Here is a 14,593-nt window from a genome sequence, read left to right on the forward strand (position 1 = left end):
GCGAGGAAACAGACACACAGAGATTTCACTCAAGTAGACGTCTAAGGGGTGAAGTTGAACTAAAACGCGTGCAGCCTCACAACCCTAAACCTTAATAATAACTCCTTTTTTTTTAATGGTCAGAGGCGCTTTTTCACTGAAGAATTTTGCAAACTTTGCCACACCCAAAGAAGGGGGACTTCTGACTTCCAGGACCGGCACCACCTCGCCTGGCTCCCATTCCATGGCTCTGAGTGTAGAGGAACCCGGGCTACTTAATCCCAGCCAGGAGCCCTGGGGCACTGGACACTCCTCCTCCCCCTCTCTCACATCCTACCCCCTCCCGTCCCCCTCCCGCCCCCCCCCACTACTCTCGCGTGCAGGCACCGGCGGGCGGCGGGCAGGCCACAGGAGCAGGCTTGGCCTCTGCGGAGCCGCCCCCTGGCCCTAGTGTCTGACCACACACTGCCCACTCTACTCCGTCCCGGCTCCAGACTCTTTGCAGCCCATACCGAGTGTGCCACCGCCACCCGAACCGGGACGCCGGCTCCAGCGCCCCGCAGGCGGGCGGTGGTGGATGCGCGGGCGGAAGCCCACAGTATGGATTCAGATTCTGGAGAGCAGAGCGAGGGCGAGCCTGGGACTGCTGCAGGTAGAGAGGGGGCAACCCTGCCGGGAGGGCTGGGGTTGGAGAGGAGGGGAGGCCAGTGCAGGAAACCGAGAGTATTTCTTGGAGCTGCGGGGCAGGAGGCAGGTCCCCCGGCAGCCAAGATCTTTCAGACCAAAACTGGGAATTGGTTTTGGGGCGTCCTCCTACCCCACGGCACTTAGGTGCGTCGGAGGGACAAGAGGGACATTTACCCATGGATCACATTGTGGCGGGGTCTCCAGAGGCGGCCTTGAGGCTCACTACTGGGGTGGTGCGGGGGGCGGGGGGCTCGAGAAATCTACGCCTTGTAGTTTTCTGCGGAAACCGGCACAACCCTTTGAAAGTAACTTTCCGTGTGTTGCCGGGTCCTCCATCCTGGGGCTGTGAGGCCATGCCTCAGAGTCGGTGGGAAGAAAAGACCCGTGGGCAGAGCTCTTGGCTCCGCTTGTGTCTGCGGTTCTTGAGACTGCTGGGCAAGCCGGCACAGAAGTCCTAGCCCAACCCTGTGGCGTGGCTAGCGGAGGAGGGACCTGGATGAGGGGTCTTAAAGCAGTCGCGGCGACACGTAGAGCTGATCTTCCCCTTTAAGAGGAGCCGCAAGCTTTTCATAATCAATAGTTATGGAAGCAATAGGATAGGTGTCTGCTTATTAGGAGAGAAATGAATGTCCTCCTCCGCCTCTCCCCAGTACCGAGCAACAGGAGGAAGCTGCCCACAACCGTGGGTCTATTTTCCACCAGACTCAGCCCACCTCCACCAGCGGCTCTGCCTCTACCTGCCTGGGGTCCAGACTCCAGGACCCCTCACTTTCTATCTGCAATCATAGTTCTGTGCACCTAGTACAGCCCCGAAAATTTCCTTGCCCTACAGACCGTGACTGCCTGTGGGAAACCTCCCAGCACAGACTTCTACACGGTCAAGTCTTAATGCTTTTCAAGGCACGCTCGAGGGCCAGCCATGGAGATCAATTGGTGGAAGGCCTGTTAGATCAGGCGTAGGTGTAGGAAATGCATGTTCAGGAGCCAGAGTAGAACAACATCTAGCTAGGGGGCTTTTGTTCATGTTTATTTTTAATTTTTTAATCTCCATTTTCATAGGTCGAGGTTTAATAAAGGGCTTTCCCAGACTCCTAGTCATGGGCCCTGGGACTTATCTTTCTGAGCGGTACTTACTCCTCAGAGGGTGGCTGTGGTCCCCAACTTAGAGTGGGTAGGATTCCTGGGCTAAGCAGGCAGAAAGGGAGGTGCCTGTGTGTGAGTAAAGCTTCCAGCGGCTGTGCAAGGGAGTCCTGCTCGGTGCAGTACGTGTGGATGTTGTTCATAAACGCTATCCTTTGGCATGCGTGTGTTTCTGTGACTTTAAGGTGCCAAGATTTTGCTTCCCAGGTGGCTTTTGGATCTTCTCTAGTCATGGGATAATCCAATAGGTGTATTTCATAGGCATCTGTGAGTATCTAAGTATATGTCCAGAGCTCCGGGTAGACAGACACCAGACATGCTGTCCCTAACACTTGAGCAATGTCGGTAGCTTTGCCTCAGTTGGTCTACCAGCTTTTCCTGTGGGTGGAAGCTAGGGGACTGAGGGAGACAGGGAAGAAGGCAAGGAAACTCGGAGGAAGGCAAGGGAACTCCTTAACAAGGAGGAGGAAGCTGGAGAGACTCCAGGGCGTTTAGTAGTCAGAGGAAAAGAGAGAGAAAGAGCACATGTACACCCTGGTGTGCCCACCCCCAACCTGCTAAAGCTCGGAAGGCCCCTGTCTGTCCAGGTGACTGACAGCTTGTGCAAGAAGGCCACTGCACAGCTGCACAGCTGGCAGCACACGTTAGCTACGGCTCAGGTCAGATGCGCCTGGAAGAGCAGGGGCAGCCCGCTCTCACGAGCTGACACCATTTGTTTCCACCTTACTGTTTCCTGCAGTCACTTCTTGCCTTGTGTGCTCGACTCTCACGACTTGAACATTTATTTTAATGTCATGAGCCATTATGCTAAATGGCATTTAGTCTCATTATTTCCAGTCTGAAAGTGTTCTCCTCTGGGACAAGGCTCCAGAATTAGTGTCGCTTCTCCGTCTTGCTTTGCTTGCATCCTGTTGCAGACACTTTGCTGCAGAGTCAGGTATAATTCAAATGACAGACACCCACCCACAGAGGCTGACCTTTGCCCTAGGGAGAAGCTGGTATTCTCCTGTGGATCTGTACCTCCTCCAGGGAGAGTCTGTAACGGGGAAAGATGGCTCCTGTGTGGCACACATGCTTACTTTGTCGGGAGTTGAGTTGTAAGGACTATTGCCTCCTCTGCACTTAAGATGCCCTTTGTAAGGTTAAGGAAAAGTCTCTAGAATGAGAAAGACCTTAGTGTCTCTCTCAGGGGAAGTTACTTCTCCTTCTGACCTTAGTACTTCCAGAATCAAGTAAATAACACCTGGAAAGTGTTCTTGGCCATTTCAGTAAAAGGCAACTGTCATTTTACCTGTTTAGGTTATCTCTAAGAACCCCACAAAATAATCGATCTTAGTGCTTTATAGAGTAAAAATTGCCATATATATATATCATATAGAGAGAGTAAAAACTGCAAGACACACACACACACACACACACGCATATTCAATAGAATTGTCATGATCCCACTGATTTGCTGGCGGGATTTCGAGTTGTCTTCTCAGGTTACATGTGAGTGTAGGGGGGATTTTGTTTACTTTTCCACTCCCCTTCCAGCTCAACAAGATGGGGACATTGTGACTTCCTGCTTCCACCATCTACTCCTCTACTCTAGAGGGTGTTTAAAAAGACAGAGGCCACCTCAGCCAGTCCACTTGCTAATGCAGAGATGGGAGCTCCCCTGTGCTGGGCTACACCAAATGGAAGAGGCATGGCCATCTCCTCCCAGTGCTGCTCTCACTCCATAAACCTCTTACTACTGTTCAGGTGGCAGGAGGCCCAGGAGATATTCACGCCCCTCTTGAACTTCCCCATGGTGGTCACCTGTTGGCAAGGAGCAAGACAGCTTCCATAGGTGACTTGCTTTTTGCTGCTTTAGGAGACTCTTCGAAAGCTCCTCCCATTTGGTGTGGGGTAGACTCTCATTGGGTTCGGAAGGGTTGGGGAGAAGAGGTTTTGAGTGTGCTGTTTGTAGAAATCTTCCCCCACCCCAGGAGGCACAGGATGATGTTTCTATGCCATTCTGCCATCCGCATCTCCCCTGCTTTTCTGTCATTTTGTGGTTCATTCTGTGATGAGGAAAGCAGCAGAGTTTAGGGAACACTGGATTCGGTCCAGAGACTCAACTGTCAGCAAATCCATCATCCATCTCTTGGAAATCCTAGAGCTTGATATATTAATTCTAAAGGGAATGAGAATCATTTCTAAGAAGCAACGGGGGAGTATCATTAGCAATATCAATTTTTTCCCTTCTGGTTTGGAAAATCAAGAGAGTCTGTCTGCTCAGCCAAAAGCAAGAAAGCTTCTTGAACCACCAACTCCCTGGTTCAGGAAAGTCAAGATGATTGTACCCAAGGAGGCGCCGCAGGAAAGCATTTCCCTGTGATGGGGTCTCTGCGAGAGATAGAAAGTGGCAGGCTCTAACTGCCTTTACTGTTTTATCAGCTCCTCCGTTGGTCCGTGTAATAAGCAATATGTAGATGTAGTAAAATTGTCAAGAGGAGACAGACATTCCAGGAGCGGGAGACAGCTGGAATTCTGGGAGTTCTCAAGAAATAAAACAGGCAGTGTAGGGCAGACGATCTGGAAAACTTGGGAAGGGGTGTCCCATGATTGTTGGGCAGAGACATGGCCAACAGAAACCACCTCCAGACATCGCTTCTTGCAGAGATGAAGAAATGCAGGGATTCCTGAGATTCCGCTTTCAGAGTGGGAGCCCAACTCTGGAGAGGCTGGTGGATTGAATGTAGAATAGAGGAAGGCTGCCAACGGCACTTCAGGGACAGCAGCACAAGTTAATTACAGGCTGCACCAAGGCAGTGGCAGGAAAGTGAAGAGAGACAGTGGCGTGTGCTGAGCTGGGGTGAGAGCGAACAGTTGAGCGGAAGTTGAGAGAAACGCTGGGGATGGACTCTGGACACTACCACATGTTCTCCAGAACCATGCTCCTTACCGCACTTGACAGTGAGGTTTTGTTCAAAGGGTCTTTTCTTCTTTGGCACTAAAGAAAACTCTGCAGGTGTGTTTGTTTGTGAGTTTAGGGGTCTGGTTCCCAGTGTCGGGTTAATGACAGAGGTTATTAATTACCCTGTGCTGACAGATGAATGATGAGTGAGCTGGCCAGCTCACAGCAGAGATGGCCTGAGCATACTGTACCATTTGGCTATTAGTCAAGTTCCTTTTCTTGTTCCTGTTTGTGAAGCTTGAACTGGTTTCTGTCCTGCCCACACAATGAGCTGTAGCTGTTAGCTGTTTGACAGTCAGGAACTTGTCTTGTGTTTCTGCAGATTCTCAGATTCTATGGATGAAGTTTTAATAGACATCTGAGCATCTGGAGGAACTTCCTGGGAGCTTCCCACTGAAGGCCAGGCCAGTGGCAGAGCTTTCCCTGCTACCTAGAACCGTTGGTTGTGTTGTTTTGTGCTTTGTTACAGTGCTTGGCGATTTCTGCACTGTCTTGGACTCTGTTAGACATGATGAGGAACTGTGAAGAGAGACAACAGAGTCTGTTTTGTCCTCCAGGGTTTGGCACTGCATGGGGAAAGCCGGTTAGAGATACTGATGGCTATAATGAGTGAAGGTTCTAGATCTCTCTTGCCTGGGATTGCATCCCTGGCTGTCCCCTTTATATCCTCCCTTAGCCCTGGTCACAATATTCAATATTTTATGATTGTTCCTATACTGGACTATTATATTTATTAGCTCCCTAATGGGTAGAACTGACTTTTTTTCATCTTTGGCAGCCCACCCCCAGACCTCCTACATGCCCTAAACCCAGTGGCAGGCTGCTGGATGACTGGGCAGATAGAGGCATGAATGCACACACGGGTAGTGGGTTGGTTCTCCAGGAAGCAGACGGGGGTACAAGTTGGCAGGACGAGGGTTGGCTTTGGTTTGGTTTTGGTTTTGAACTTCTCTGGGGATCCAAATCTGTAGAATAAGAGGTGAGGGGGAGGGAGACAGGAAGCTGTTTGCAGTCCTGTTAGGTGGAGGGAAGCACTCACTCCAGACTGAATCTGGGAATCTAGGCGATCCTAGCAGGATGCCGTGTAGGATTTGGAACATGGGGGCAACACAATTTGTTCTCACGGGAAGTTTCTGAAATAGTGTATATGAATATGTATGTACATATAAAACCATTTCCTGCATTATTTTTCTCTTTAAGAAACTATGGTACCTGCTTTTTTGTTTGCCAGCCAAATGAAATTCTTGTCCCTCTCCCCGTTAGCACTTTCTCTAATGGGTTCGTCCTCCACAGCTGCCCCCAGCTTCCACTTTAATCCACACTCAAATCTCTAGAAAGATACTCTATAAATAATTTTGTTTAATTTTTCAGTTACTCGGCCTCTAATTTCTATAAAATGTCTGTGTAGGTGGGTGTTTGGGGTGTGTTCTATGTAAGTCTGTAGAGAGGAAAAAAGGAGGGCTGAGGGTGTATCTCGGTGGTAGAGTGCTTGCCTAGCATGAATAAGTGTTTGGGTTGGATTCCCAAAGCCACAAAGAGAAAAAGGAAGAAAGGGAGGCAGGGAAGGAAAGAAAAAGGAGAGCATTTAAAGGATAAACTTCATTTACGACCCCTATAAGATGAGTGAATACCCTTCAGCTCCCATGTATGTTGAGGCATAAGAATATGCTACTTTTGTTTTGCAATAAGAAATGTTCTTTTTGGTTAAATGCTTACTGAGTTTCTTAGACATCATTGCTTGGGAATACATTTGAGCCTGTTCATGGAAAATCTGCCCGTGTACAGACTATAAAAATGGAAGGCTTGGCAGCACAGAGAGTGCTGGACACACCCTAATAGAAACCAGGATTTTGTAATTCAGTTCTCCGGGAAGAAAAGGAGACACTTTCGTGGTGTCCAATCTTGCTTAAACTAGAGAAACCGCAGAGACAGCCACTGGCTGCGAGATTCTGTTTCAAAAGTAAAACATGCTTTCTGTGAACTGCTCTAGCCTGAAAAGTAAGAACTTTAGTAATGGCACACAGCTTTGGGGGAGACCTCCAGCTTATTTCTTGTGTGGCGGAGGCATCCGCTTTTCGTGTGAGACAGGAAGTAAGTTATTGGTGAGCACACGTGTGTGTTCTGTGTCTCCAGTTTGGGGCCTGCGGTTCAACTGGAAGGCTGTAAAACAGGGACTCGGATAGGAGAAGGAATGAAGGGCCTTTCTGCAGCTCTTCTTTGCGGCTCCCCTTGAATCCTGTTTCCTTGGTTTCTGTTGGATAAAATTAAGAAAGGTAGCGAGCAAAGACTGACATTGGGAATTCTGTGGTAGGAGAAGCAAGGAACTTAGGTGGCCAAACAAGAGGGAGACAGGAGGATGGCTTTTGTCTCCCAAAGTCCAGCCCGTAAGTCCTTATATGGTTACTTGTTCCTGTGGCATTTCACCTTGAACTCACCATCCTTCTGGGGTAAATACTAGGAATAGCCTAGTTTTCTAGGCAAGGAAATAGAGGCACAGAGTGTAAGTAACTGTCTCAGGACTGTGCAGCTTGTGAGTGGAAGTAAAGCCACCTTAAGTCCAAAACTGTGTTAGACACCCATTAGATGGATGGGTGTCACTAGGCTGCTTTGCATATCCTGCTCAGTTTCCTCCGTACCCAGAACCCTAACAACTGGGCCCCCTCTGTTAGTTAGGGCATTGCTTCTCCATGGCCCTGCTGTGAATTAGACAAACTCTGCATTAGTAATCACACATGGGCAAGGATCAACCCCCATAGGCTATAGAGTGGACTGATGGAGGCTGGTTTTGTGTCTGCTTTCTGTCGCTGTAATGAATGTCTAAAACTGTGTTAATTACCAAGAAAAGGAGCTTTTAACCTAGGTTTGGGTTCCTACACACTAGTTTAGTTACTACTTTTCAGGAACATTCTTTTCAGGGCTTGTAGGAATGAAAGCTCATGGTAGGTCATGTGAGAATAGAGATAGAGGAATATTAGGCAGGACCTGAAGAAAAAGGATGCTTTTCCCGAGAAAATAGTTATCCCAAGGCAATCCCAGAAAGATGAGAGACAGCTTTATTTCGAAAGTGTGTTTTATATGAGAACAAGAGTCCCTGATCTTTAGTGTTTACACACAGAAGTAAACATAACAACAACAACACACCAAACCTCATTTGGCTGCATGGCCAGGCAGGCTGAGAACTGGGCTGGAAGGCTAGGTCCTCTGACTTCAATGTTCCTCCCTAAAACCATATGTAATTGTGTTTTGTAAACAAAGAACTGTAGTTATTCCAGGGTCTGAGATAGCCACCTGTCTCCTAGTCTATCTTCTGTTGCTGCGATAAAAGACCGACCAACAGCATCCAGGAGGAAGAAAGAATCTACATGCTTTACAGATTACAGTTCACCGCTGAGGGGAGCCAAGGCAGGAACTGAAAGCACGAGCCTGGAGGCACTCCCTGAATCAGACACTGAAGGAACACGGGTTACTGGCTTCTTCCTCGCTTCCTCAGCTACCTTTCTTATACAGCTCAGGCTCACCTGCCTAAGGATGCTATCACCCAAACTGGGCTGGGCTCTCCTAATTCAGTTAGCAGTTAACCAAATGCCCCGCAGACATACCCACAGGCCAGTGTGATGGAGGCAATTCTTAGATGGAGATTTCCTCTTCCCAAGGTAAGTTCAGGTTTGTGTCTACTTGACAAACCTAGCCAGTACGATGCACTCCTTGTCAGCTTTAATACACAGACACATCATTTTAAACCGTAACCTTTCCTTTCCTGTTTGTCTCCAAAAGCTCATGTTACTATCATAACATAAAACACAGGATAACTTTCCATGCTTAAGTGGATGTTGAGAGCCTACTTTGCCTGTTAAGAACTCAGAAGAACTTGTCACGGATACTTTTGTATATATAGCCAAAGAAAAAGGGTTGTTACGTTTTCTCTATACGACTTCATCTTTTCCTCACAATTTTACAATTCAAACTTCAGCCTTGCTCTCAGGGCAGGCTCTTGTATTCTATGTGGAGTTCATTGTACCATGAATAAAGTAGCACCCACAGCCCTTTCTTCCTTTTAGCTCTTAAGTTAGCTAAGTTCTCACTTAGACTGGTAGTCCCTAGTTTCTACATCCAGAGTTCATAAGTGTCATTGTATGGTGGCGTTTCCTAAACTTCCCATGATTTGACATTTCATTTGTTGAATTTGTATAAACAATTGTGCCAAAACAATAACAAAGTAGAGTATATCTAAAAGTTCCACAGTCTTTAAAAAGCCAGTGTCTTAGAAGTTTAGTATTTCTATAAAATATTCAAAATATTTTAACTGTAAGAGCCTATGAAATAAAAAAACAGTTAATTATTTTCAGATGTTAGCTTCAAGAAGAATTGTATTAGCCCCTAGTTCTCCAGTTACGTCCTATCTTTCTTGAGATTGATTTTTTAATAAAGGATTAAATTTGTTGGAAGGAAAATGGGAAATGAGTTTCCTTATGTTAAGCCTCTCTGTCTTTAGGACTTAACTTCATAATTCACTGATTGAATCCCATTGAATAAACAAGGAGAGCTAACTTTATACAAGGTTAACTTTTAGGAAGCCCAGAGAGGTGCATGGTGTAAACCTCAATTGCCTTAACTCTTTTTTCTTTTTGTTTTTACTTTGACTAATTGGTCTATAATCCTGATACCCCTATCCCCTTCTTTAACTGCTACCATTGTATTTCTTGCAATACCCTTTTCCTTCCTGTGTCCCCCATGATAGAGTGGCGGCTTTGCTCTTCTGACAAAAATCCTTCCTTTGGGAAATACCTCTCATTCTTACAGCACAGCTCTGAAGAGCCCTAAGTTGTCTACTCAGGCTGGTCCTGAGCAAGACACATCTGCCAGAGGCCTTTCCTCCTAGACCACAAAGTCCTTATAATGCCCATATCTTGGGTCTTTTCTCTCATCTTTCCTCAGCTCTGATGGCAGCCTCAGAGTGGACTTGAAGAATGTATAACCTTACCTCAGAGCAAAATCAAGACATTGGAAAAGCAAACAGTATCAGGAGAGTTACATTAGCCCAAATGTGGGCTACATTTGAGTTACATCTCAATGTGGTGCCTACTTTTACTATTTTAAACTGATGACCCCAAAGGAAGAAAAACCTCAAAAATAAACAACTTCAATATTCAGTTTACATGTTTTGGTTTTGTATTTTATTTCATTTAAAATTAGGGGAGAAAAGAACATTTAAAATTCAAGTATCACAAGATTACATTAGCTTATAGGCTGGCCACCTCCACCATTTTTCCATCATTCTAAAACAAATTCATCATTGAGGAGTTGTGTGGCAGTGAGTAGGTCTATAGTATCTGTTTCTGAAGCAGTTGGATGGAAATCTGATTGAGGGGTTTATTGTGCACCTTGAAGCTTGAAAATAAGAGGTCATATTGTAGACCCCGCATTCATTACCTCCCCCTCATCTTGCTCTACCCTACCAGGAAGGCAGCCTAGCAGGAAGCTGGCAGGAAAACGCAATACTCACATTTACCAGCATTGTTAAAGCAGTTTTCAATTCCTCTCAATCCCTGTTGAGGATTGGCATTCCTTATTTGCCAGGATTTCTTGTCTATACTTTATTGGTTTATGTTGTGAAATAATGGCTTATTTTATGCACTTCAAGTCTAAAATTATCATAAGATTCCATAAAGAACTCCTCTCCTCCACATAAAGAAGCTCATTTAGTTTTCAAGTGGAAATCAAAGCAAGCCCTTTGTCCCCTGCTTAATAAGGCACTATCTAGGGACCAGAGTGTGGCCCATGACTGAGAACATTGGCTTGGGGAGGCCCTGGGAAGAATCCACAGTTGTTGTTTGAGAAGACTTTTCCTGAGGAGACACAGCACACGTGCCTACTCACCCCAGAGAGGGAGCCCACCATCAGGATTGAGCCCACCAAAGCCTGGCTTGATGAACCTATGAGTTTTATTGGTGTTATTTACAGGAATATGGGAGAGGGGTTATTACGGGGGTGGAAATGACTCAAGACAGCTACACAGCTGCATTACCAAGGCCCCCCTTAGGATGGGTGACAGCTCACAGAGCTGGGAACCTGCAGCACACGGTGCAGCCTGCAGGCAACTCAATGGGTTGGAGAGTGTCCTCTCCAGGTGCCTCAGTTGGTCTGAGCTTCTCCAGGGCAGTTTGGCTGGTCTCAGAAGCTTCGCCCTTCATGGCCTGAGATGGCTTTCAGCAGTCATTTCACTCCTGGGAGGGAGGGGCCCAGTGGGCCTGCTCAGTTTCAGGGATTTCCTGAAGCTATTTTGAACTGCATAATTTCTGCTTTAAGGAGCTTCCCTGCTGGGCGGGATGTTTCAGTCTTGGAGGAAACTGCTTACAACACTAGTGCCGGCACACACACAGCAACAAGAACCACAACAATAACAACAACCAGGAGAGGTCATCTTATTCTTCATAACTGAATATAACCAACTTGACTTTTAAAACAAGAGAGCAGAGAGTATACAGGAAAAAAAAAACCAGTCGAGACAGAGGTAAATTCCTAGAGAAGCAGATGTTGTGCTAAGAATAATACACAGCTCCTTCTGAGACCATATCCACTCACAGCTGTTCCCAAACACCCCCACCCCAGGCCTTCTTCTCCCCCATAGCAGGATGGGCCAAAGTTCACAAGTGAGCAAAGAGATCTGTTTCCAACTATTCTCAGTGTTGTATTTTGCTGTTAAAAACTCTCTAGGCTTAGAGCTTAGCGAACTCTCTAGGATGGAGCTTACTGGTATAAAACTGCCTAATATGTAGACAGCCAAGGTTTTTTAAAAAGTGGGGAAAACAGAGAAGAAAAAAAACTCTCTATAAAGTTATCTCTGGGGGTGAATTTCTGCCTAAAGAGCTGAAAATAAGCAACTGTCAGTGCCCAGCTATGGCTGGGTGTGGTGGCACTATTAGGAGGTGTGGTCTTGTTGGAGTGGGTGTGACCTTGTTGAAGGAATGTGTCATTGTGGGGACAAGCTTTGAGGTCTCCTATGCTCAAGCTACACCCAGAGTCACAGTTGCTTCCTGTTGCCTGAGGATCAAGATGGGTAGAACACGTGGCTCCTTCTCGAGCACCACGTCTGCCTGCATGCAGTCAGGCTTCTTGCCGTGACGAAAATGGACTTAACCTTTGAAAGTGTAAGCCACCCCCAGTTAAGTGTTTCCTTTTATGAGAGTTGTTATGGTCGTGGTGTCTCTTCACAGCAACAGAAACCTGAACTGAGACAGTGAGCCATCTATATCAATCCTCCCCAAGATGCAGGGAACCCCGAGTGAGAGAGGACACAGAGAAAGTAAGAGCTAGAAGATGTGGGGGAGGTGCTGTGAAATCCTGTCATGGCCCGGCTCCTGCACACATGAATTCACAGCAGCTGTGGGTACCTGTACAAGACCTGGGTTAGATCAAGCCAGTTCAAACTTCCCATATGGATTGAGGAGGGCCTTGTTGCCCCACCCTTAGCAGAAAAGATACTGGCAGTTGATGACTGTTGGGAGTGGAAGAGTCCTTTAGGAACGTGGCCACGGGGAGCTTTCTCTGCCCCAGTGGATAACCTCATGCCTGTGATCATATGGGTATAACTTACTGATTCAGAGTGGTTAAAACAAAGGTATAAAAAGACATGAAGTTGGGAGGGAGATGTGATGGGGGCATGTCCTGGGAAAGTTGGAGAGATGAATTGAGTTGTGGATATGATTGAGACACGTTGTATAAATATATGAAATTTTCAAAGAATAAATATTTTAAAAACTTTTGGGGGCTAGAGAGATGGCTGCATATTAAGAACACTTGCTGTTCTTTTAGAAGCCCCGAGTTCAGGGCCCAGATTGTGTGGCTTATAGCTGCTGTAACTCTAGCTCCCGAGGGTCTTACAGCCTCTTAGGGCCTCTGGGGACACCTGCATACATGTAGCATACAATCGTACAGACGCATACACACACACACACACATACACACACATTTAAAAACAATATCTAAAGTTCATTATAGTGATGAGTATCAGCACTTGGGAGGCTGAGGCAGGAGAATTACTTGATTCTTAAGGGACTGGGGATACAGCTATTAGGAGACTTGTATAGTGTGTATAAACCTTCTGTCTCTCATATATTTGTATCTGTTTAATTATCATAATCTAGTGAGAGTGGCTGAGGTGTGAGCAAAATCAGGGCTGGACAAGGACTAAGAACACCTGCTCGTATAGTTAGAAAGTCAGGGGAAAGTGGTAACGGAGTGCCTGTATACGTGGAGTGCCTGTATATACGGAGTGCCTGTATACGCTGAATGCCTGTATACGCTGAGTGCCTGTATACGCTGAATGCCTGTATACGCTGAGTGCCTGTATATGTGGAGTGCCTGTATATACGAAGTGCCTGTATACGCTGAGTGCCTGTATACGCTGAGTGCCTGTATATGCGGAGTGCCTGTACATATGGAGTGCCTGTATATGTGGAGTGCCTGTATATGCGGAGTGCGTGTATATACGAAGTGCCTGTATACGCTGAGTGCCTGTATATATGGAGTGCCTGTATATGCGGAGTGCCTGTATATATGGAGTGCCTGTATACGCTGAGTGCCTGTATACGCTGAGTGTCTGTATATGCGGAGTGCCTGTACATATGGAGTGCCTGTATATGTGGAGTGCCTGTATATGCGGAGTGCCTGTATATGTGGAGTGCCTGTATATGCGGAGTGCCTGTATATATGGAGTGCCTGTATATATGGAGTGCCTGTATATACGAAGTGCCTGTATATGTGGAGTGCCTGTATATGCGGAGTGCCTGTATATATGGAGTGCCTGTATATACGGAGTGCCTGTATATATGGAGTGCCTGTATATGCGGAGTGCCTGTATATATGGAGTGCCTGTATATACGGAGTGCCTGTATATGCTGAGTGCCTGTATATGCGGAGTGCCTGTATATATGGAGTGCCTGTATATATGAAGTGCCTGTATATGCTGAGTGCCTGTATATACGGAGTGCCTGTATATACGAAGTGCCTGTATATATGGAGTGCCTGTATATACGGAGTGCGTGTATATACTGAGTGCCTGTATATGCGGAGTGCCTGTATATATGGAGTGCCTGTATATACGGAGTGCTGGTATATACGGAGTGCTGGTATATACGGAGTACTTGTATATGCCATGGCGCATATGTGGAGGTCAGAGGACAACTTTGCAGAAGCTGGTTCTCTCCTTCCACCACATGAGACCCAGGAATTGAACTCAGGCCACCAGGCTTGACAGCAAATGCTGTTACCAGATGAACAATCTGGTCAGTGTCCCCGTTCCCAGGCTTTTCTTCATTAAGAAAAGGTCTCATTCTGTATTACAGGCTGTCTGGCTTTCAATTTGTGATCCTCCAGCCCCAGACTTCCAAATCATTGGATTACTATAGATGTTCTGTGTCCTTTGCTACTTCAGCATCTCTGGCCCTCCCAATTTCTTGACCCTGGGTTTCTGCACATCCCCACAAGGCTTCCAGAAGAAATTTTTAAAAAAAGGAGTAGAAACTGAGTCCAGTGATCAGTTCTAGAAACTGGTTCTGAAGCCATGGTCTTAACCACCAGAGAGTAAAAACAGGACCGCACACTGTAATAATTTTAAAAACCATGACCTTGAGAGAGGTGGCAATGGTAGTAAGTTCGTTGCATACTTGAGGTAAATGAATTTTGATAGCTCTCTGGGCCCAGTTAAACCATCCATCAAGTGTGAAGGTGGAATAAAGTCATTGTGAGACATGTTAGATCTCAGAAACAAAGGAACTTTCCAAGACCCCTTTCATGGGGTTCTACCAAAGCTTAGGGATCAGCTAACTGGGTCCTCGGGTGCAA

At 46.6% G+C, this 14,593-nt stretch overlaps 1 protein-coding gene across 1 annotated transcript in view; it reads left to right on the forward strand.

Annotated features, from left to right (window-relative positions):
* The first annotated feature begins 354 nt into the window (after positions 1–354).
* The window catches only part of Tnfaip8l3 (TNF alpha induced protein 8 like 3), a 42,377-nt gene continuing 28,138 nt past the window's right edge, over positions 355–14,593 (forward strand). The window contains exon 1 of the mRNA XM_075965882.1: positions 355–631. Within this exon, the coding sequence (XP_075821997.1) occupies positions 580–631 (52 nt within the window). The 5' untranslated portion in view covers positions 355–579. The remainder of the gene's footprint in view (positions 632–14,593) is intronic.

The sequence above is a fragment of the Microtus pennsylvanicus genome, chromosome 3 (genome assembly GCF_037038515.1).
Source record: "Microtus pennsylvanicus isolate mMicPen1 chromosome 3, mMicPen1.hap1, whole genome shotgun sequence".
NCBI classification, from domain to species: Eukaryota; Metazoa; Chordata; class Mammalia; order Rodentia; family Cricetidae; genus Microtus; species Microtus pennsylvanicus.